The sequence below is a fragment of the Canis lupus genome, chromosome 33 (assembly GCF_048164855.1).
Source record: "Canis lupus baileyi chromosome 33, mCanLup2.hap1, whole genome shotgun sequence".
Lineage (NCBI taxonomy): Eukaryota > Metazoa > Chordata > Mammalia > Carnivora > Canidae > Canis > Canis lupus.
Genome location: NC_132870.1, coordinates 1,636,864 through 1,659,031, shown reverse-complemented (window position 1 = coordinate 1,659,031; position 22,168 = coordinate 1,636,864). Strand labels below are relative to the sequence as shown.

At 39.3% G+C, this 22,168-nt stretch overlaps 2 protein-coding genes across 22 annotated transcripts in view; one reads left to right on the top strand and one right to left on the bottom strand.

Annotated features, from left to right (window-relative positions):
- The window catches only part of CCNI (cyclin I), a 38,227-nt gene extending 29,416 nt beyond the window's left edge, over positions 1–8,811 (top strand). For all 6 annotated transcript variants that reach the window (XM_072810705.1, XM_072810704.1, XM_072810708.1 and 3 more), the window contains 2 exons: positions 69–299; positions 7,201–8,811. In XM_072810705.1, the coding sequence (XP_072666806.1) occupies positions 69–299; positions 7,201–7,650 (681 nt within the window). In that variant the 3' untranslated portion in view covers positions 7,651–8,811. The remainder of the gene's footprint in view (positions 1–68; positions 300–7,200) is intronic.
- The window catches only part of SEPTIN11 (septin 11), a 106,049-nt gene continuing 83,959 nt past the window's right edge, over positions 79–22,168 (bottom strand). For 7 of the 16 annotated variants that reach the window (XM_072810698.1, XM_072810690.1, XM_072810699.1 and 4 more), the window contains 2 exons: positions 17,020–17,087; positions 79–15,075 (listed from right to left, as the gene is read on the bottom strand). In XM_072810698.1, the coding sequence (XP_072666799.1) occupies positions 17,063–17,087 (25 nt within the window). In that variant the 3' untranslated portion in view covers positions 79–15,075; positions 17,020–17,062. Of the gene's footprint in view, positions 15,076–15,551; positions 19,329–22,168 lie in introns of those variants that run through there. The other 9 variants (XR_012023453.1, XR_012023454.1, XM_072810692.1 and 6 more) reach the window with 9 other exon arrangements.

Sequence of the window (22,168 nt, the reverse complement as noted above, 5' to 3'; positions counted from 1 at the left end):
AATTTACCTACAACTTTAAAGTAAATCCAGTGTGATGTTCTCGTGATTTTTTTTTTTTTTTTTTTCAGTTTCATGCCATTGCAGTGTCAACTAGGCCTCAGTTACTTTTCAGTTTACCCAAACTGAGCCCATCTCAGCATTTGGCAGTTCTTACCAAGCAACTCCTTCACTGTATGGCCTGTAACCAACTTCTACAATTCAAAGGATCCATGCTTGCTCTGGCCATTGTTAGTTTGGAAATGGAGAAACTTATTCCTGACTGGCTTCCTCTTACAATTGAACTGCTTCAGAAAGCACAGGTAGGTGTCAGTCAAATTAAGTGTTCATTTTCAGTTCTTGTCTTATTGGGGATACGTAGGGCTACTGGATGATTGTAAAATTAAGAGACCTTTCTAATTTGTACTGGCAAACCACTTTGAAGAGGAGATAAGAGTAAAGTAATAAATACTTTAAACTTACAGGCTAGGTGAACTTTTTTCTCTTCTAACGCTTAGATAGTATTTTCTTGCTTTTCAACCCTTCTTCTAAGTTACTTAAAATCTTTAAGTAGTAAGATTCTCTATATTATATTGTCCTTATGTTTTGTATGAAGAACCTTCCTAGCTATATGTGTAGGTTTAATCATAGTACTTCTTAACTGTATACTTCACTTATTTTGTAAAAGGTAAATTAAAAACATAAATGGCTAGAAGTTGCTTTTTAGACAAGCAAATAATTTATTGTTGGCTAGAAAGTCAAGTATTTGTACTAGACTTTGGCAAGTAGAACTTATCTTTCTGAAAGAGGTTTTGTCCTGGTAGTTCCTATTATTGCCTAAGATTATTCCATCACTTCTATCTGCAAATTGACAGAAAATGTTATAGGCCAGTTTATATAGACAGTTATCGACTGTCTATATAAAATGTACAAGTTTTAATGGAGAAAATTCTCATTCAAATGGAAAAGTTAGTAAAGGGTGCTATATGTTGGCAACTACTTTGGATAAGCTTATTGGTTGTATTCATGTCATCAAATAGAACTTAAAGGTTTACATTTGCTGTAAACCATACCCCTTGCCAACTGAATCCATAAAAGACTGTGTGTGAATAGTGTACTTTCCTTTTACATATCCCTATTTATTCTTATTTGGTGGTAGTTATTCTGATTTATTTTATTGGATTGTCTTTAGAGAAAAGAGAGTTAAATTCTGAGCTTACGTAATTACATTTTGTAATAAAAAAGAACTAAGTTTAGCAAAGAGCTGCAGTTATTGAACTTAGAGTACTGTAAAAGAGAATAATACTTGAATTTGGTGTTTTATAAGCTGCTTAATAGATCTCATGGATGTGAACTGTAAAAGTTAGCACACATGTAAGAACCTCAGTGCTACCTCTCAGCTCTGAGAATTTCAGTTCCTAGTCTGTGAGCAGAGAAAGATTAAAAGCCTTTTCATAAAAAGGTTGGTGATCAGAGCAATATATTAGCTAGATCAGAGCAATATATTAGCAATACATTAGACAAGGCCCGTGCCTCGTCTGTGTGCTTTGTTCCACTGTTTTTAGCATGGCTCTCCTTGTTCTATGTCCCTAGGACAGGCATATGATGTTAGTTGTAACACAGGCTGTTTCTCCTTTACAAGGGAGATATGTTCTATTATTAATTTTTTTTTTTTTTAAGATTTTACTTATTTATGAGAGAGGCAGAGACCTAGGCAGAGAGTGAAGCAGGCTGCATGCAGGAAGCCCGATGTGGGACTCCATCCCGGGACCCCAGGATTACACCTTGGGCCGAAGGCAGGCTCTCAACCACTGAGCTACCCAGGTGTCCCGATATGTTCTCTTAATGGCATATCTTAGATTGTTAAAATTGAGAAGTATTTCTTTCCATTGAAATAAATGCTATCATGAAAATAAATTCTAGGAGATAGTTGCTATTTAGTGAGAATTTTTAGAAATTATCATAAACTACCATATAAGAATACTGTGGCACAGGAAATTTACTTTGCCTACCTATGGTGTTGGAAAGTGAACTTGAATATTAATCATTTACATGAGACTGTGGGAGTAGGGGAAGGGATATTAATAGAAAACTTCTACATTCCATTTTTCATTTTTTTATTGGAACAGTTGACATCTTTATTTTTAAAAAATATTTTATTTATTTATTTATTCATGAGAAACAGAGAGAGAGAGGCGCAGAGGGAGAAGCAGGCTCCATGCAGGGAGCCTGACATGGAACTCGATCCTGGGTCTCCAGGATCACACACTGGGCTGAAGGCGGTGCTAAACTGCTGAGCCACCCAGGCTGCCCCTGTTGACATCTTTAAACGCTCTGACTTGGTCTCTTTGCCTATTCCCAAAGCTAGTAGAGAAAATTTACTATATGAGGTATTACTGTCACAAAGAAAGGATAGACTCTGAAGCATAAATAGTAAGACTGTTGTAAATAGCATTTGTATTCTCTAGCTTTGAGAGCTTGTTCTCTACTAAAAAAAATACTGGAGAATATGCTTATTCTCTTTCATAAGTCTTCTGGTGTTTGGTGCTGTAAGAAGAATGTTCACTGAAATTTGTTCCTTTTTATTGAAGGAGTATTACGGATTTAGAACTTGAAGAAATCTTTGAAATCATTTCATTCATGTATATATCTTAAACCTGCAGTCCAGGGAACTTGGGACTTTCTCAGAGACATACAGGACTGCTTAATAAAGAACCAGTGCTTTCCCATGCACACCTTAAAGATTTAGTTCAGTGGTTTTCAGAGTTTCTTTTAGAACTGGAATCCTTCCCTTGACTCCAACAAAATCTTGTACACAATCCCAGAATATAAAGTAGGAAAATACTACTTTCTAATATGTATTTGGGGCAGAGACCTGTTGGGTGCAGTCTCACTCAGCATGGCCTCTCCCCTTCTGCAGGCTGTTAGGACATAGTTTAAAAAACATTGTTCCATTCTCTTATGTGAATAGTTATAGTCCACAAACATGTATTGAAAAATCTGTGGTCTAAGGCACTGGGGATACAGTGATTGTAAAAAAATGAAAAAAGGTCTCTGCCCATATACTATTCAAATTATAATGGAAAAGATAGTTAAAAACAGTATCACAGACTTTGGGACTTGGTCTAAACAGTTCTCTAAAACTAACTGGGACTGATAGCCAACATATGTGGCCCAAACCTGATGGATCCTGATTCTTTAAGGCTCAAGACTGTCTTTGCTGCATTCATTTGTGTTTAGGTAGGAGTATCAGGTCTAATATCTTTGTAATTAGACGTGTGATAAGGCCATGTACTATCAAATATTCTCTCTGCATTCTTGGTTCTAGCATAGGAAATTTTTGCAACGTATTGGTGAGATCATGCCAGAATTACTTCTGACGTGTTTGCCAGTGTCCTGGTTTGAGGGGACTACTGATGTCCATCATAGACAACCCCATACTGTGAGGAGACCACTCTCACTGGCTCTGTCTTTATTCCCTCTGACTGCAGACAAAGTACAGTGAGTGTTCCTGGTTTGAAAGGCAAGCTTCCTTCCTAGTTGCCCAACCCTGCTTCACTTAGCTCCCATGATACCTGTTGGTCACCTTTCTGGAATGGCTACACTTCTTTCTGTTATCCCTTCTTTCATTGTTCTACCTCTGTATCTACACTCATATTCTCCTTTTTCTGATTAATGTGACCCACTGAGCATTTCAGGATGTTAACTCTACTGAGTTGAGTGAGTGTAATCATCTCCCTCATCCCTAGCCCGGCAGTAAAGTAGCAGGCCTTCCCCATCAGGGTCTTGAGGGTTCGTAAGGCCAGACTGCTGCAGCAGGTGTTTTCAGTGCTTCGTGCTGTCCATGTCCAGCAAACCTGGGGCCATCTGAACCTGTCATGTGTGTTGTGTTCTTCTGGTCAGTAACCCATCCGGCTGTCTGCCCTATAGACTTTCAATGCTGTCTGCCTCACCTTCCTTGGTGAGCTACATTACAGTTGTGTTTTTCTTGCAAGGGTTACTTAAAAATGGTTCCCATTATTTGAAATTTGGAAAGATAGTCATGAAAACTATCACTAAATGTCCTCTTAACATCCTGCAATTAGAATGAGTTTGTTTTATATCTTTTTATTACAGTTTCATTAAAGGACTTGTCTGGTGTCTGAAGTTATTATGGTAATTCCAGTTTATGTGCTTGTTTTGTCTTCTCTACTGGATCTCAACAAATCATACTTGATTTGTTTCCTTAGAACAAATTCAGGTAGTAGATTAGAAGGAATTTCTTTTGATATAGGATTTAGTTGGATGGAAATAGAGTTTACATAGATGATATTGGTTTGAATAATGTCTTTATCATTTTTCAAAATGCAGTTGACTCTTGAACAACACAGGTTTGAACTGCACTACAGTACACTACTGTAAATGTGTTTTCTCTTTCTTAGGATTTCCTTAATATTTTTTCTCTGGCTTTATTGTAAGTATAATACAAAATATCTGTTATTTGACTTTATGTTATTGGTAAGGATTCTGGTCATTAGGTTATTTAGTAAAGTTTTTGGGGAGTTGAAAATTAGATGCAAATTTTTCTACTATGGGAGTTGGTTCCCCTAACTGCCGTGTGTTGTTCAGGGGTCAACTGTATAACTTTCTGTTAACTTTTTTTCACAGAGAAAGATTACAATGGCATAGTTTTCCTTTTACTTAAAATACATGTCCTTTTTCAAACCACACGTCTGTGTGAACTCTGTTTTGTAGTGTTCTGTGATGTTAAGCCCAGTGATCAAGGCATTAGAATATTTGTGATACTTTTACCTTTCTAGGCCCCTAAATATTAGTCATTTGCTAAAGAACAGTTTATTAAAGTAAAGTAGTAAGTACTTTTCAGAAATAATTTTTATACTATAACCTTTTCACTTCCCAATTTCTTTCATTTCTGTCATCTCCCTTTTGTTTGGCCTTCTTGAAATATTGACAGAGGTACTTCTCTCCTTAACCATAAACCCCCATCCTTCTTCTGTGTTTTTGTTCCACTCTTTTTATTATGGCTCAGCTTGTTCTGCATCCCTGGGACATGCTAAGTCCTAGCCTACAGTTGTAAGCTTCATAGTTGGGGACTATCTTTAAGTATTATGAATTCTTTTAAGGGAAGAAAAAAAAAATTCTAAGACTAGCTAGTAGTAGTATACCCTTAGGGTGCTATCTAGTGTCTTTCAAACAAGGGAAAAAAATTAGTGAACCAAATGGTAGAAATTAAAAATGGTCATTTTTCTGTATTGTTTCTGAAGAGTTTAGGCATTTTAACATTTGTACTGTGATAACACCTGCCTTTCATTCTTCTTTCCACTTATACTTTTCTGGGTAACAAATAATGAATATTTTTAGTGATAAAACCAGTCTTGTGACCAAGTGTGTTCGTTGTTCTTGCAGATACGTTATTTTCCTTTATTTTCTCTGTGGTATTGCAAACAGTCATGCTGTGTACTGTAGGTTATATAGGTATGAATAAAATGTGGTTAAGAAATATCCAAAAATGGGCAGCCCCGGTGGCCCAGCGGTTTGGCGCCGCCTTCGGCCCAGGGCGTGGTCCTGTAGACCCTGGATCAAGTCCCACATCAGGCTCCCTGCATGGAGCCTGCTTCTCTCCCTCTCCCTCTGCCTCTCTCTCTGTCATGAATAAATAAATAAAACCTTAAAAAATAAAAAATATCCAAAAATACTTATAAAATACACAAGACTGGAAAGTGATCCCTGATAGGTAATAATCTAGTAGGTTTCCTGGAGATGGTGAGTTAGCCAGACCTGGAAGGAATAGGTAATACAATTTCAACAGATAGAAATAGGATGAACCAGGGGTAAAGTAAGAGAGAGCAAGCTGTGCGCAGACTAGAGAGTGCAGGCCTGTTTGGCAGAAATGGGGAACACAGCGTAGGATACACCAGGAGATAAGACTGAAAAAGAAGGTTGGGGTCAGATTGTGGAGAGTCTTATGCCAAGCTAAAAAGGTTAGCTTATTTCTGGTAGGCACTGAGGGGGCCGCTAAAATATTCAAATAGGGGAGAAAATGTATGTTGTTAGAGGAAGATTATTTTATTTATTTTTAAATTTTATTAATTTTTTTAAAAGATTTTACTTATTCATGAGAGACACAGAGAGGCAGAGACAGAGGCAGAACGAGAAGCAGGCTCCATGCAGGGAGCCTGATGTGGGACTCAATCCTGGGACTCTGGGATCAAGCCCTGAGCCAAAGGCAGTCACTCAACCTGTGAGCCACCCAGGCATCTCAGAGGAAGATTATTTTAACTAATTACAGGGAAAGTAGGACAGAGAGACTAATTGTACTCTTTACCACAGGTAAGATTTTGAAAGCCTTCCATGTGTAGTCATTGTACTAGAAAAGAAACTTAGGGAATAAAGATGAATATGATGCAATACCTGCCTTTTGGGGGCTTATAGTCTATAAAGGAAAAGCTTAATGGTTAAGCAGATTATTTTAATACAGTGTGATGTGAGTATGGTGACAGGCTGAAATAGAAACAGATTCTGGAAGGGGCATGGGGGAGTCAAAGGGTAGCTTCAGAAAGGATACCTGAACTATCCTGAAGAATACGAAGGAATTAGTGAAACCTCCAAATTAAACAAAAACAGTTCTTGTTCATGTTGTCAAGCCTACTAATTTCTACAAAAATATAATTTATCAGAAGTTCTCATTGGCTATTTAAAAAAAAACACTTGTTCTAAATTATTGGCTATTTTAAAAACAAAGTTGTTCTAAATTCTTAGCCAGGTGATCTTCCCCATCTCTTAAAGTTTTTCATACCTCTGGTTTTTTTTTTTCCCTAAATTCTTAATCAAGTTTATGTTTGTTCCTTGGTCTTCGTGAATAGATTAGAAGAGGCAAAGAGGGTGGGGTGAAGGGTCTTCTAGCCAGGGGGAGTAGACTGCACAAAAGTAGATGTTAGATTTATATAGTGAACAAAAGAGAATAGTTTCTGTTTTCATGAAGATGTTCACCGTATCATTGCAAATACAGAATTTAAGTTTCAAAGAGTCTGACATTAGAAGTACAGATTTGGACATGTTCCCTAAGAAGATGATAGGTAGACTGGAGAAATAGAGGAGTTTCAATTAGAAGGTGTGGGGAGAGAAAAGAAAGCTGGGGAGGAGGGAAGGTGGTCAGCAAAATGACAGAGTAGTCTATATTAACTACATGATCAACTTTGTGGGTTTTTTTCCCTCCTGGCCCAGATGGATAGCTCCCAGCTGATCCACTGTCGGGAGCTCGTGGCACATCACCTTTCTTCTCTGCAGTCTTCCCTGCCTCTAAATTCCGTTTATGTCTACCGTCCCCTCAAGCACACCCTGGTGACCTGTGACAAAGGAGTGTTCAGATTACATCCCTCCTCTGTCCCAGGCCCAGATTTAGATTTCTCCAAGGACAACAGCAAACCAGAAGTGCCAGTCAGAGGTGCAGCAGCCTTCTACCATCATCTCCCAGCTGCCAGTGGGTGCAAGCATACCTCTGCTAAACGCAAAGTAGAGGAAATGGAAGTGGATGACTTCTATGATGGAATCAAACGGCTCTATAATGAAGATAATGCTTCAGAAAATGTGGGTTCAGTATGTGGCACTGATTTATCAAGGCAAGAGGGACATGCTTCCCCTTGTCCACCTTTGCAGCCAGTTTCTGTCATGTAGCCTCAAGTGTTACCTTTAAGTGCAAACTAAGGTAGACTACTCTGAGAGTGGGAACATGGAGAACCATGGAAAGGCTATATAAAGGTATATACCTTATCAGGCTGATTTGAAGTGAGCCAGAAAAAAAAAAAAAAAAAAATTTACTTTTGTGGTAAATTATAATCAACATTATTTAAGCATAATAAAGACCAAAAAAATAAATAAATAAATAAAATTCAGAAGATCCAATTTTTTTTTTTTCCAAGTAAAAATTTTTTTGTAGTGTTTGTCAGTTCCATCCTTTCTCTACTAAAATGTAATGGAGATTGTACCCATATAAAAAATTCATATTCAGTGTTTTTTTTTTTTTTTAAAGTTCCAAAATTCATAGCTGGCACACACCCTGTCTCCAGCATCCTGATTTAATTTTCCTCGTTTTTGTTTGCTGCTTTATTGACTACTTAATGAACTTTATGCATGTTGATCTGTATAGCCTGACTTCCACTGATTAGGAAACCCTCAAAATTACTTTTTTAGCAATTTAGTGAATAAATTATTTCAGTCTGGCAGCCATGTTTAATCCACGATTCAGATTGATCCAAAAAGGGTTCTTCAAAATTGCCCCATGTGAATGAGAGGTGGTAATAGAAAAAGGACTAGCATTACCACATTGATTTTGTGTTTGTCTCATTTCAGTTCCTGGAGTTCAGAAACAAAATTATTGTTTTCATTTTTATCTTAATTTAGAACTTAAAAGTGGCATGTAATTATAATTAGGGCACTGTTAGATTTGTTGAAAGCATATTTGACATTTGTATAAAAGAATTTGTGATAAAGTTAATATATCCAGGTGCTCACCAAAGAAATATCAAATGATTAAGGTTTTGGTTTCTTTTGTTTTTGGTAACTGGTCAGTTTTCACTCATTTCTAATCAGTAGGAGAGACTCTCTAGATATTGGGACAGCTCTATGATTTGGGTCTGTAACATGTAATAACTGAATTCAGTACCCTAGATTTATGTTAAGCTATTAGTATTTTCTTGATGAAAATTACCCTACCTGTATTTCTCCTAATTTCTGGATCCTGGGCTCCTTATGCAGTCTGAGGAAGGTATTACAGTCAGAACCGTGTACTGATGATAAAAGCCTCTGGTAGCAATAAAGTTGTCCTTAACCTTTGTATCTTTAACTTTTTTCTGCTTGCAAAGAGGTACAAGTTCCTATTGCTTAGGCACTGCTACTTCAACTACAGAAACTATAAAAATCCCAAATACATGCTCAAAGAAAATAAAACATGAAGGGGATTTAAATGTGACTGAGGATTAGGTTTTGACATAAGAATTTTTCTTCTGTATCCTTCTCTCACCCTCCAAACAGTGAATTTTCATCTGAGGGAACAGTTTGAGAGAGCACGCTAGACCTGCATCTAGATAACGTCATTTTTAGCCCACTGGTTGGTTCCAGGTTAGCAGAGCAAAGAGTATTCTCAGGTCAGCATTTGACTTGTGGTAAGGTGGACTGCCTACCTACTTAGGACCTTAAAATCCATTCAAATGGGAAACTTTTGCTTACATGTAAGTACAGGAAGTGGGAGAGAAGATTTAAAAAATGAACTATTTATGGGTGAAGATAGCAGGAGATTGGCTTTGTAGATACACATTTTAAAAAATCCCCCTTATCCTAATTTTCATCTGGTCGGTTTCTTAATTCTCCTGCATTGTGGGAGCTCTGAGAAATTTACAACTACATATATTCATCACTTCTACAGAATAAATGGCACTTAATCCTTCCTACCTCCATTTAACAGATAATAAGCACTTTTGTTGTATAAGCTAATGATAAAAATTGAGTCTAGGGTCAGGATGTTTCTAGTCAGCTGCTACAGATTGAATTAAAGTTAGAGGGCAGTAAAATTTCAATTGGTTGATTTGGAGGTTTTCTAATCTTACCAAAAATTGATGATGAATCAGTTTGGAACATGGTATTGTTTTCATGGGAAACTGAATTGGGGTGGGTGGGCTGCTAGCTCTAATGCCTCAAACCTGTTTAACCCATAGTTCAATTAAATGATGGAACGCTGGGGACCAGACCTTCCTGAGCACTATTTCACTTCACTGTCCCAAAGACCTGATCTACCATAGGGTCTTGGCTCTGAGGGGCCTGAGCTCATGAATTTAGACAGAAAAAGCACAGTTTTCTTGAACAGCATGGAACTTCTCATTAAGAATGCTCCTGTTCATTGTCTCGATTTTCTTGATGAAAATTACCCTACATATTATTTTTCCTAATGACTTCTGGATCCAGACTTGGGTGCCTGCCCCCTAAAGTAGTATTTCTTTTCTCTTGTGTTAGAAACAACATGTATGTGTGTCCTCTGTAGTCTACATACCTGGATTTATAAGCTTCCTAATTTACTGATTCTGGAGTTCCTGAAATAAAGTCAGTCATGCTTGAGCATTACTGCCCAGAGCAGGACAGTGGCCTTTCACTTAACAATGTGATTAAGCTGCTGGCACTTGGCCAACATGGTGAGGCGCTTATCCTTATCCTTAAGGTAGTTTGTATGTTTTCAGCTGGAAAAGGGAAGGTATTGTGCCAGATGTTCTCACAACCATCCTGAAAGATCATATCCCTGCATTAGCAAGTTGAGGGTTAGAGAATCGTCTCATGCCACATAGCTAAGAATTTTTAACAAGGTTCAATTTCTCACTTCAATCTTCACCCATTGTATTTGCTAACATGAAGTTTTTTTTAACATGATTGTTATCTCTGAAGCCTCCAAAACTCTAGAAATTAGCCTTTAAATGTTTGAGAGGGTCTCCTATCTATGCCCAGTATTAAATAATGTTTTGAGCTTTGGCCACTAGGTGGTGCTTCTAGAAAAACAAAGCATCTTTTTAGAGTTTTGGGGAAAAACTGAGTTACTTAGGTTTACTGCATGAGAATGAGCAGTTGAACACTCGTCTCTTTGCGAAACATTAACATTTGCAGTTGCAGAATCACAATTTTTAAGGCACGGGAGTCCTGTATATCTGGGACTGAGGGAAAATGAGCAAGATCTGCCGTAGTATGGGGCAGATTGTGTCTAGCTAGGTCTCATACCAAAACCCAAAACAGAACCAGTTTTACAAAACGAATCCTAAATTTTCCAAGTTGCCTAGCCCTGCAAAGTAACCTAGAAATAAAATGGAGAAGACTTGTTCCCACATCCGTGAACCTTGCTGCTTTCAGTTTGAACTGTATTTGACCCAATTCATTCAGACAGAAAAGATGAAGTACAGGCATATATAACATTGGATGCATCAAGGAATTAAAAGCTTTCTCTCACCATAATAAATTTAGCGGCCATATAAAATGTACTATTACCTTACTATCTCTGGATTATTGAAAAGGCATAGTAAGAGGTAACCAAGAATGTCTTACCAGAGAAATTGGGGAAGAGTTTACAGCTCATTTTTAGTTTCCAGGAGCTTCTGAGTAAAGGGTAAAATGGGAAAAACCTCTCCCTTTCTTGACTATAATCAGCGCATCAAATGTCAGAATTGTTGATCTTACTGTGTTACACAACAGTACAGTAATAGGAAAGCACAGGCCCAGTGAACTGGTTTCTCATTTCTCTGAAACAGCTTATTTTGGTAGGCAAGAGGACACTCTAGAATGAAGAGCAACCTTAAGCAAGCAACCACTGAGAGGCAGTCTGGGCAAGGTGGGGGAGGAGAGGGCTTCTGCTTTTCAGAATACAGTCTGTCTTTAGCAGTTTCGCAGAGAAAGGGCTTACCTTTTCTTTTGCTCCAAAACTTTTCTGTGTTCATGAGCTATACAGAGACAAGTGCAATTCATAGTGTTTGGCTACATCCCCAGCATCTAATGTAGGCCTGGTACAGTAAAGCAAATGACGTATTAGGGAAGGGAGAGAGAAAAGGGGTAGGGAAGGTGGATGGATGGATGTAAATAGCACGGAGAACTGGAACAGCACCTTCACCGATCTGAGAGCATTGTGCAGAGGGTACACAGTTGAACCAAACCCCAGCACTTTATTCTGTACTCCCTTTCCCATATACACACGTACATGTGTGTGTGTGTTTGGGGGGGGGGAGTGGATAGGGACCAACTTCATTATAATAGTCTCTGCCTTCTCTGACCTAGGTGCTGTAGTGTTGAAAAAGTTTCCATAGTGGGCTGAAATGCCACTCAACTCACAGCACTGTGGTAACCGATTGGAGGCAGACATGAGATCTTCATTTGTGCCTGCCTCACACTATGTTCTACTGACTACCCAAAGATCTCATTCGTGTACAGCTACTTGTCAGAATAGGAAGGTTGGAAAGGGAGGAGTGGACTTGTAGGCTCAGAATTAGTCTTTTCAAATGAACATATTAAATCCCTTCACCAACCGGGGAGTTTCAGCTACTTGGTAGAAACTGATCGGAAGGCCAGATGGTATCCATCACAAGGACTAAATGGCATGGTCTTAAGAACTCAAGTACAAGGATCTTCAAAGCGATCCACATTGACATCACTGTCAGTCTCCAGGACGGAAAGACGACAGTCATCTGCAAAGCAAAAGGTTTTGTGTAGAAGCATTTAAATACAATGAAAATTATGTACTTAGTTTTTCAGATACTTAGGAACTGTTTACTTATAATAAGCTGGGCCAATAGGCAAAAATGATCAATAACTAAGAGAGAGGTTTCATTTTATAGTTGTCAGGAATTGGCGGAGGGGAGAGTTTGGTGAAGCATATTGGGAAGATGACCTAATTTTTTTCTGTCCCAGCAGCTCAGCAGATACTGATTCAGAAGATTTCTCTCTATACATGGGCTGTGCCAATCTCAAGTTGACCATCTAGACTACACTTGCTGAAAGTAATAAGGCAGTCTATATCTGAAATCGAGTAATGTTTTTATTTTAAAAGACTAAATGAAAAATACCCGTTACCAATGGAAACCGGTTCAGATGACTCAGTTCTTGCTCTGCTTTTCCACAATCTAGCTTGGGATAAGCAAATAATTATTACTGATAATAGTTAGCCCTGGAGTGGTTTACACAGCTCCTAGGTTCTCAAGTTCTGCTGGATGACCAACTTTTATCAACACTTGAGAAAAGGAACCAACTAGGGTAAAATGCCAAATCAACGGAGAGGACAGTGCACTTGATCAGTGGTGTCCGTGATCAGCTTGCCCTAGGTAGCTGAACAGAGGCCAAGCTAGAGTAACCTGTTCCCCATACTTCCTCTAACCTGGCCAAGGGACTAGCAACAATAGACTACACATTTCTTTAATTAAAGAAAAAAAGGTGCCTGATCTGACTTTTAAATGTTGCTCAAAAAATGTCTTTACACCTTGATGCAGAATTTTAAAGAATGAGTGACAGGGTTAAGTTCATATTAAAATATTAAAAATAAAATCAATTATTATACTTAGTGCTTACAGTGGTTTCACGTTATAGGGTGTTTGTGTTTGACTTACAAAACTGATATGTCATGCTCTGGCATCAGTTAAAGGAGTTGGGACCCACTTATCTACCCCCAAGCCACTGGTGACATCACTAACAGATTTATACCTTTATCGATTATAATGTAATATGGAGGGGAGGATGGCTCTTGACGCTTTTATTTTGACCATGTAGTGGCTCTGATGCATTTGACTTTATTGCATTTAAATGTATCTAAGAAAGCCTCTTGCCAACATGCTCATCCAATTGCTCTAAATGACCTCCTTCCAAAAAGTAAAGGACTCAAGAGGCAGGGACTTTTGCTTCATCATTTCACCTTTCAACAGAAAACCATGTTACCATTCTCAAATAGAGGGGAACACTCCTACAGATCTTTACCAAACGCAGCTCATGCCACCAATAGTTTTTATGGTCTTCCCTATAGGGAGCTGAAAAATGAGGAAATAAGCTAAGACTGTGGACCAGTAATAAAATTATAAGGTAACTTAAAATGCATGTTCATGGTCTAAAATAGAAATGAATTTGAAAGTTGTCCCTTGATTATGAAAACTGCCCCTTAGAGGTGACTGCTAATAAAGTAAAAGTAGCCCTGCCTCTCTAGCCCCTCACAAATGGGTCAGCATTCGAAATCATAGCCTCAATGGCTGGAAGTGTGTGTGTTTGTACGTTGGGGGTGTTTTAAGTGAATTCCAGCAAAATCTTTTTTCACAGCCATGGTAGAGAAAACCATCTGAGTAACTTGGAGGACAATGTGGATCAGAACCACATTGTAATGATGCTGTCACCTGGGACAGGTTTTATACTTCGCTGTTCCCATGGACCGGGACACAAAAACTCTGGAAACAAGGTAAAGCACAGCTTCACAATAAATAAAAAGGCAAGGATGCGCCAGAAAGTTATTTTAAGGTACCTTTAAGTATAAATTGAGTCCTAGAGGGAAAAGTCCTCTGCCCAACACTGGCACATTTTTAGCATGATTACAACTTGGAGGTCAAAATCCCAGTGACAGCAGAGGGATTTCTTTTGGTTGTATCTGAGATGAGATATTCTCTTAAACAGAATTGTGACTTAAACTTCACTTGAATTTCCCCTTTAAAAACTGGTGTAATTTTGATACCAAACTAAGTTTGAATAATCAATACATAAAGCAGAACTGGCTAACTGGAAAAAAAATTTTTTTTTTCCCGAAAACAGAATCCCAAACCCAAAACAACTTATGTAAGAGATGCAGGTCACAGAAAAAGAGTTAAATAAAACAACAGTGGTTCCTGAATTTAAAGGAAGGATGCCCACTTCTCTCTCTCAAGAGGCAGATGGTCAGCTGAAAAATAAAAACATTGCATCAATAGAACACTCCAAATAAAAAAGTTGTAGCCATCTGTTCATTCATGCAATATCAAAAGTTAAAAAAAAAAAAATCCCAAACTCCAAGACAACCCATAAAACTAACGAAAGGGAGATTGTTGCCCAGATCTTATGACCTGATTGACAGTTGAGGGTCCTGATGGGGCTGCTCAAAATGTTGCTTATGGGACAGAGAAGTCGAGTTAACATGAGATCGAGTTTGTGGGGCCTGGAGGTGGCTGACCACCTCTGAAGAAGGGGCGAGCTGTCTTCATCCGTGAGTTCTCGGATCAGCAACTTCAAGAATGTGACAGCTAAGCGAGAGGATCCCAACACATGGCTACCTTGGGTCTTGGCCCAAGTTCTCTTTTTCACTCAATTTCCTTTTAAGCATTATTAAGTATTCCTGGTTTTGGTAGTGAGAAGTCACTTAGGTAACCACCGTAGGCAGTGGTTTGTAAACAGACATTGACAAATACAAACAGCAATGCAGTATTTGACCCGGACTTTAAAAGAATAGGAGGCGATGGTGGAAATGAGGTAACTCTTCCCCAACACGTGTGAACAGACAGCTCCTGCTCTTCTAATGCTCTATGTCCATTAGGAGAGAGTAGGGCTTGTCAACAGGATGGTTACATAAAGAAGAAGCTACAGAAGAGAAAAAAGAAAGATTCAGATTCAAATTTGATTCTTCAAGTTAAAAAAAAAAAAAAAAAAGGAGCTTTTCTACAACAACTGGGAAAGAACAGCAGCGTGTCAGTAAAAGGGATGACTTCCGTGAGCAGAGCCAGGAGTGAGCAGCCCCAGCAGCGCTGACACCAGAGGCCGGGGAAGAAGAGGATACCTCAGCTGGGCCCCGGGGCAGTGGGGTGCCACGGACAATAATCAGGACAGAAGGGGAGGGGAACAGGGGAGAGAAAGGGTGGCAGAGACCATATGTGAAGTACAGGATACCACATGGCAAGTATCTCAGAGAAGTTGCTGCTGCCCGGACAGTAGCGTTTGAAATCCACCTGGCTGGAAAGCATGAGACTCTCATTCCAATTTCTTTTATCCAATATAATAATCATGTGTACATATGCATACCAAACACTGACTAAAAAGAACTCACAAAAGGGCACACGTTGTTTGGGTAAAAATATATTTTCCCCCACTTTGTGTCTTGGCACTAGTGATATATGCATAGATTACCTGTCCACCACTCTCCTACCTTAACAGACACCAAATTACTGAGCATATTTGCTAAGTGATTACTTTCTTACTTGAAAAAATGATATACTTCATATCGATACAATTATTTTAGTTTTTAAAAAAGACAAGTGTCTAACATGCAGCTTACATATATGACAATTCTGTATTAACACCAAAGGTAGATTACACAACACTTTTAGAAACACATTGGTTATTTTCAAACAGCAAAATGACAATGATCTACAACTACAGTTTAAGGCATATCAGCATATTTTAAAATTAAGAAATAGACAAAGTTCTAATGCTGTTCACAGCTTTTATTTAGAAAATTCCCTTCATACCTACATACAATCTAGACTTTGTAGGTCATAATTTCTACTAAAGAGTCATCACTTATGTATCCTGTCAATGGAACCAAGACTTCTGGAAGCAGAGACTTGATGATTTCAGACACTTGCAAATGGCAAAGCAGAGGGATCTGAAAGGACGGTTTGGAAGGACTACACAGAGACAGTATGACATGGGTTGGTAACAGCTGAAACCCAAATTCAACAGTCTGTATGTGAAACACTTATGGATATGTCAAGAAAGTGAAGAAACTCAATCCATTTGAGGTGCACAAGATATGAAGAATAAGTGTTATTGCTGGTGATATTACAAAGCAGAGAAGGAAGATAGTAAGTAACCTGTGCCCAGTGTGACATTAAATGCTCCCCTGGTTGAGATGCATTTTCTGGACAAACTGACCAATAAGGAGCCTAGGCTGGGAAAACATAGTCTCTAACTGCCAGAAAATTCTCACAAATGCTTTTCCATCACATTCTACATTCTATACAACTGTTACAGGGACCTGAAGTCCAGAAGCAATGGTCATTAAGGTTGAGCAGAAACTATGGGGAGAGGCTACTTAGAGCTTCTGACTGGAAAAAAAAAAAAAAAAAAAGTGTTCACTGCCAGCAGTTAGCAGGAGGGAAAACCATTAAACCAAGATCATCAAAAAAGTAAGCAGGCATAAAAAGGCAATCTAACATAAAAAATATTATCCTCTTGGATTTCTGCAAAGGAAAGCTGGTAGTTTTTTATACTAACTTTATTACAAACTCAGAACCAAGGGCCCTCTGTAATATCCAGTGATGCCCACAATACTGTGTAGGACACAGCCTAGGAAGAATAATTTCTGACTTTCATACTGGTATCAAGGAAAAGTTGAATTTCTTGTGGAAAAGGTACAAATGTGGCTACTTTAAATATATTTAGTGTCTTTTTTAAATAAAGGCTACTCAAACCATTACCTCCTTACCTCCCTCCAAGAAGGAAAAAAATAAAATCCATCTATCCCATTTGTTTCTCTAATTTAAAAAAGTCAGAAAGATCCCAAAGTTTTCTTACTACTGTACTTACATGCAAAGGCGAAAGCACATCCAATTAGATTTGAGGGTATCATTTATTCCGTGCAGAGCCAAGGACTACTGTGAAAAAAGGCACAGATACAGAAAGAAGAGAAGGGCAGCAACAAACCAAACGGGGCCAGGGAGTGGGGGCAGAAAAGAGTTCAGAAGCAACATATTAAAAGAAAAAAAAAAAAAGCTTCTAGAACTTTCTTTTGACTTTTTATTCCCTGACTCTCCATATGGTTTATTTTGTTGTGAAAATTTTCACTGGGGTGGGGAATAACCAATCAACAATCTTGGAATCAAAAAGTCAGCTGGATGCCTTTCACAGCAAGGCTCACTTTTGAAAAGGCTTTAGTGATGCATTAAAAATGATAATTTTAAAGTGACCATTTTTGGACTTTAGAAGTGTACTGTTACAAGGCACAAAAATGCTTACACAAGCAGCGGTTGGGACAAGCACACAAGTATTCAAGCTTTTGTCTGGTGCACAGCATATGAGCAAATTCAGCCATGGTTAGAATCGGCATGCCATCTAGTATTTGGCTGCTCCAGTACTAGTGTTGGACTAGAATAATTAAAAAACAAAGCAAAATAAAACCATTAGTCCACTGGCTCCTAAACCTGTCTTTATACCCCCACTGCTGCTTCTATTTGGCAGTTTCTAGCTTTGGCCTTCAGTGAAACTGAATTTTTACTTTGCCTAATTATAGGTCAAATCAATTCATGAAAAATCATAAAATCTTTCCCTGAAAAGCATGGTTGAGGATGAGAAGGGAAGAAAACTTTATTGGAATCAACTAAAGACTTATTAAAAAAAAAAAAAAAAAAAGGTGTGGTGGGGGGGTAGGGTACAGCATATTCCACTCTGTTTACCGAAAGTACAGCTAATGGTGGCCAGAAGGAAGTGCAGATGTGAGCAGCAAGTTCATGAGATGTATTATTCTTTCAAGTGAGGAGCAGGAGACTATAGAGTTAGGAGGCGGCACAATCTTGTTAGCAGAGGGGGAATCAAGATGATGAAAAGATAAGCCTCACAAAGGGATAGAGAAGGCAGATTAAACATGCCCCCCCATACGAATGTGGTATGTAGTCTGTCACGGTGTGTGCATTGGCCCTAATCCCTGTGGCGGGACGATGCTTGGATGCAGAGCTCGGGTCGAGCTAGTCATGGTGAGCGAAAAGGTGAGGAGATTCCTTCAAGACAACTGGATTTGCAAGGTCAGCTCTTCTATTGCTTCTTCCCTTTATTGCCAGATATGGGAAGGAGCCCATGCAAGGATGCTGGATGTGCCGTTGAATTTCTACCTTTTCCACTCATGGGCTTGTGTTATACGTTCCTTCCCATGCCTACCTGGAATTGACAAGGTCCCCTCAGAATTGGTGCTGCAAATGATACAGAGTTTATAACAAATTTTCTATTTAATATATTTCTGAAAATTGTCTCATGATTATTGAAAAGTATTATCTGAAATTCTGATGTCCTAGAATCAGCTATTGCCCACAGAGAGTATGAAAGAGTGCTAACTTACTACAAGCAAAGGGAGGCTGTGGGCAGCCCACTAGGCAATGTTACCTGACCTGACCTTGCAGGTCTCTATGAGAGGGTCAATGTGCTGATAAAAGGGAACATGATCAGCTTTCTCATTATGGTCCAACTTGGCCAGGATCTGAGGGGGGGGGGTGGTTCAGAAACATTTTTAAAGCTGTAAGAGGGGACAATCTGATGAGACCCACAACACAGGTCAAATAATGTTATCATAGTAATGAAAAATCCATGCAAATGTAAAAGTCCTAAAAAGTTAAACCATCATTCTGCCTCCATACGAAGCTACCTTGGGTTGGGGTAGGTGTGGAAAGAGGCAGAGTGAGTTCAGGGCTTCTGCCACCATGGAGATGAGAAATCAAGAAAGGCAAATTGTTGTCATGGTATTCGGGGTTATAGTTCAGCTGCTGAGGCGGTGAGAAGTTCTCCTGACAGACGTACATGGAGCCATTGACCCTCCGTCCCTCGGTCCAAAGCAACATACAAGCAACAGGCATGCTTCCTGCTGCCACTCTGAACAGGCATAAAAGGCAAATCATTTACTTTCCAGAAACAAAGTCCAGCTGCACATAGCTGTTGGTGTTATTCTCTTGTTCTACCATTTTTCACTACCCAACAACATTTAGCGAAATGAGTTAATAGTTACTGGTGTCTGGGGAAGGGTAAAAAAAAAAATAAAATAAAAGGACCAGATGGCAGAGATACAATATTACTGCAAAAGCAGGTGAATGCGGGACCATCCTTGGCTTGCCAGGCTTTATGTGAAGCTTGCACTGCAAGTTAAAAAACAAAACAAAAAAGTTAGAAATAATAATAAATAAAAAAGAAAGGAAAATTAGGAGCTCCAGCACCAGCATTCGGTGATGGTGAATACTCATGCAATGATTATGGAATTGACAGAAATTAAAACCACGAATCTGAGTAAGCTATTCTACACAACAAGCAAAAGCAAAATTTTAATATTGAATTAAAGAACATATAGTTAGTTTCCATTTGCCTGTAATTTAGAATTTCTGAGTGATTTCTTGAAACCACTCCATGTTATAGTAGAAGGATATACCCTTTGATTTTCATTTTCTCAACATAAAACATCTATTAGATTTGGTCATCACATTGGTATTGAATAGGAGCCACATCTTTCCATTTCTGAGTGGCTGGAGTCAGAGAATAAATCTACAACAATGTCTTTGAACAATTAACTTGGGGACTGGAATACAGTGGGTGGAGGGCATGCTATTAATCCACTTGGAAAGGTAAAACAGGACAGTCATTCTGGTTACAGCTACGGCAGTGCCAGGAGCCTTCCCCTCATTTAGGTACGATGCAACACCAAACCCGAGATCCACAGGTCTCATTTTAGGTGAGTCCAAAACATGCAACCTCATTCATTAGCGAGAATCAAAAATAAAAGTTTTCTTTTGAAAAGATGAGTGGATGACTATATAAACTATAGTTATCAGATGCCAGGTACAGTTTTAAAATGATGGATTTTAAAACCTTCTTTGGGGATGGATGAAACATAACCACCAATGCCTACTGGAAATTGTGCAAAGTTTTCAGGAAAGAACACTGTCCACTGAACAACTTACCCTCGGGCAGTCCCACCGTGCGGTGTAGCCGCTGACAAGGAAAGTGCCTTGCTGGCCAGGGAGGGCAGGAGATGGGGTCCAACTAATGGCAGTGCCAGGGTTAGTTCTACTTTGTCTGTAACCTTAGGAAATGTTATATGCTCTTATGCCACTACAGGTCAAGAAGCATAAAGCCTTACCTACGTTAAAAAGGGAGTGTGTCATTAGAAAAACAATTTAAAACTATTAGAAAACCTAAGTTAATTTTCAAGGTGGAAGCAGAGCAAACGAATAAATAAGCATCTCTTTTATAACAATTTTTTCCCTGAAACGCCAGCTCCTGAGCGGCACATATGGGGCTTCGGCATCTCCTCCAGCTAGGTGAGGAGGCAAGAGTCTTCCGTTTGTTTTCAAAGTGCTGCTCTGGTGACCCTGGTGACTGTCTTTCTGTAGTCCTCTCTAACCAAAACTCTCCCTTGGCCCTAAGAGGGGGAGTTCTTTAACTTTTACACTTCAGGCCCCCAAGTGGCAGTCACTTTCAGTGTTCAAATGAGAAAGGTGTAGAAAAGGTTAAGAACCTAACAAAAAAATATGTGCCATTGTCAGGTACAAAACCTGGTCACTACAGTGCACCAAATTAAGTCTAATTCTATTAATAATACATGAGAATGCATAAATAAGGCTAAAATTGAATTTACACATACTTCATGTAAACTTGAAAAGCATTATATATCGCTAAGGCCCAAGGTTGGGATGAAAAGAACCTAAAATGCTCAAAAGGGCAAGGAGAAACCCCCCTACACTGGGAAGTCTGTTACTACATAGACTTTGTTTAGTGGAGGCACAGTACGGATCAGCTCATGGAACTTGTATTGCTTAAAGGCACATCCAGCGGACAGGAAATATCCTTGGATATTTTTGGAACATTGCTGGTCTTTTATAGACATCTTTAATTCTAAAACGTGTACCTTTATGCACATTAGCGCTTCAGGGTAAGAAAAACTTAACTTTGGATTTCCTAAGCTTTGAGTCAGCAGTTTTTTTTTTTAATTTCATCCATGCCTATAGATGTGGACGGACGGACACACACACACACACACACACACACCCCTATTTTTATCTTGGGTTAGTTAGGATCAACAAGGGTATGATGCCAAATGACTTTCATTTCATCTTACTGGATTCACTAATCTCTCAATGTTGCCTGGGGAGTGTCACCACGAGTGACTGATGCTCCCCCAACATGCATTGTACAAAGCACTTTTCTGAACTGGATTATAATCTAGGCAACTGTTACGCTCAGAATTATCCAGCATAACTAAAATTTCAGCCCTTGGAGTTCTTGATCACTTGAATCTACCAACCCCATGAACATCACACCACACCCACACCAACTCCTTTTAATTGTTTAGAAAATGTGCTTACTTCTTGGCTCTCCTGACACCTTTTCTGCTGTCTCAGAGCTTGGAAAGTCCAAGTTTGTAAGGTATCATTTAAAACTCCGGTGTCACTATGGTGCCGCGTTGTGACCTCTGCCTACAGGCAACACAACGATATTCCTCAGGGGTGAGTCTATGTGTTCACCAAGAATACGAGAACAGCACCACTGTGCTCACTCCCCCGTGACAGGTCTCCACTACTGCGCAGATCCAACCCTATCTGCTCTATTTTTTAAGATTTAATTTTTTGCCTACCAGTATCTGCACTGTTCACTTAATCGTCAGTTTTTCCTCTGGAAGCTTGGCACCTCAGGGTAAAGAGGAAGGATCCTGAGACACAGTCTGAGCTGCCTCATCACTGCCCTAAGAGCACTGCTCGTTAAACAGACACAGGAGGGCCGCCACGCAGCCGCCACCGAGGCTCTACTATCTGGTTTCGTACGGACCGCTGAGCCTCCTGTCGGGTCAGAAGCGATGGTCCTAAGACTGCATTCTCGAGGCATGAAGGTGGTCTGCTGTAGAGCTTCCGATCGTGAGAGAATGTCAGGGCAGGCCCCCGCCTCCCTCAGGCAGCCGCTGTTGAGTACTGAAGGAAGCGACTAGCTT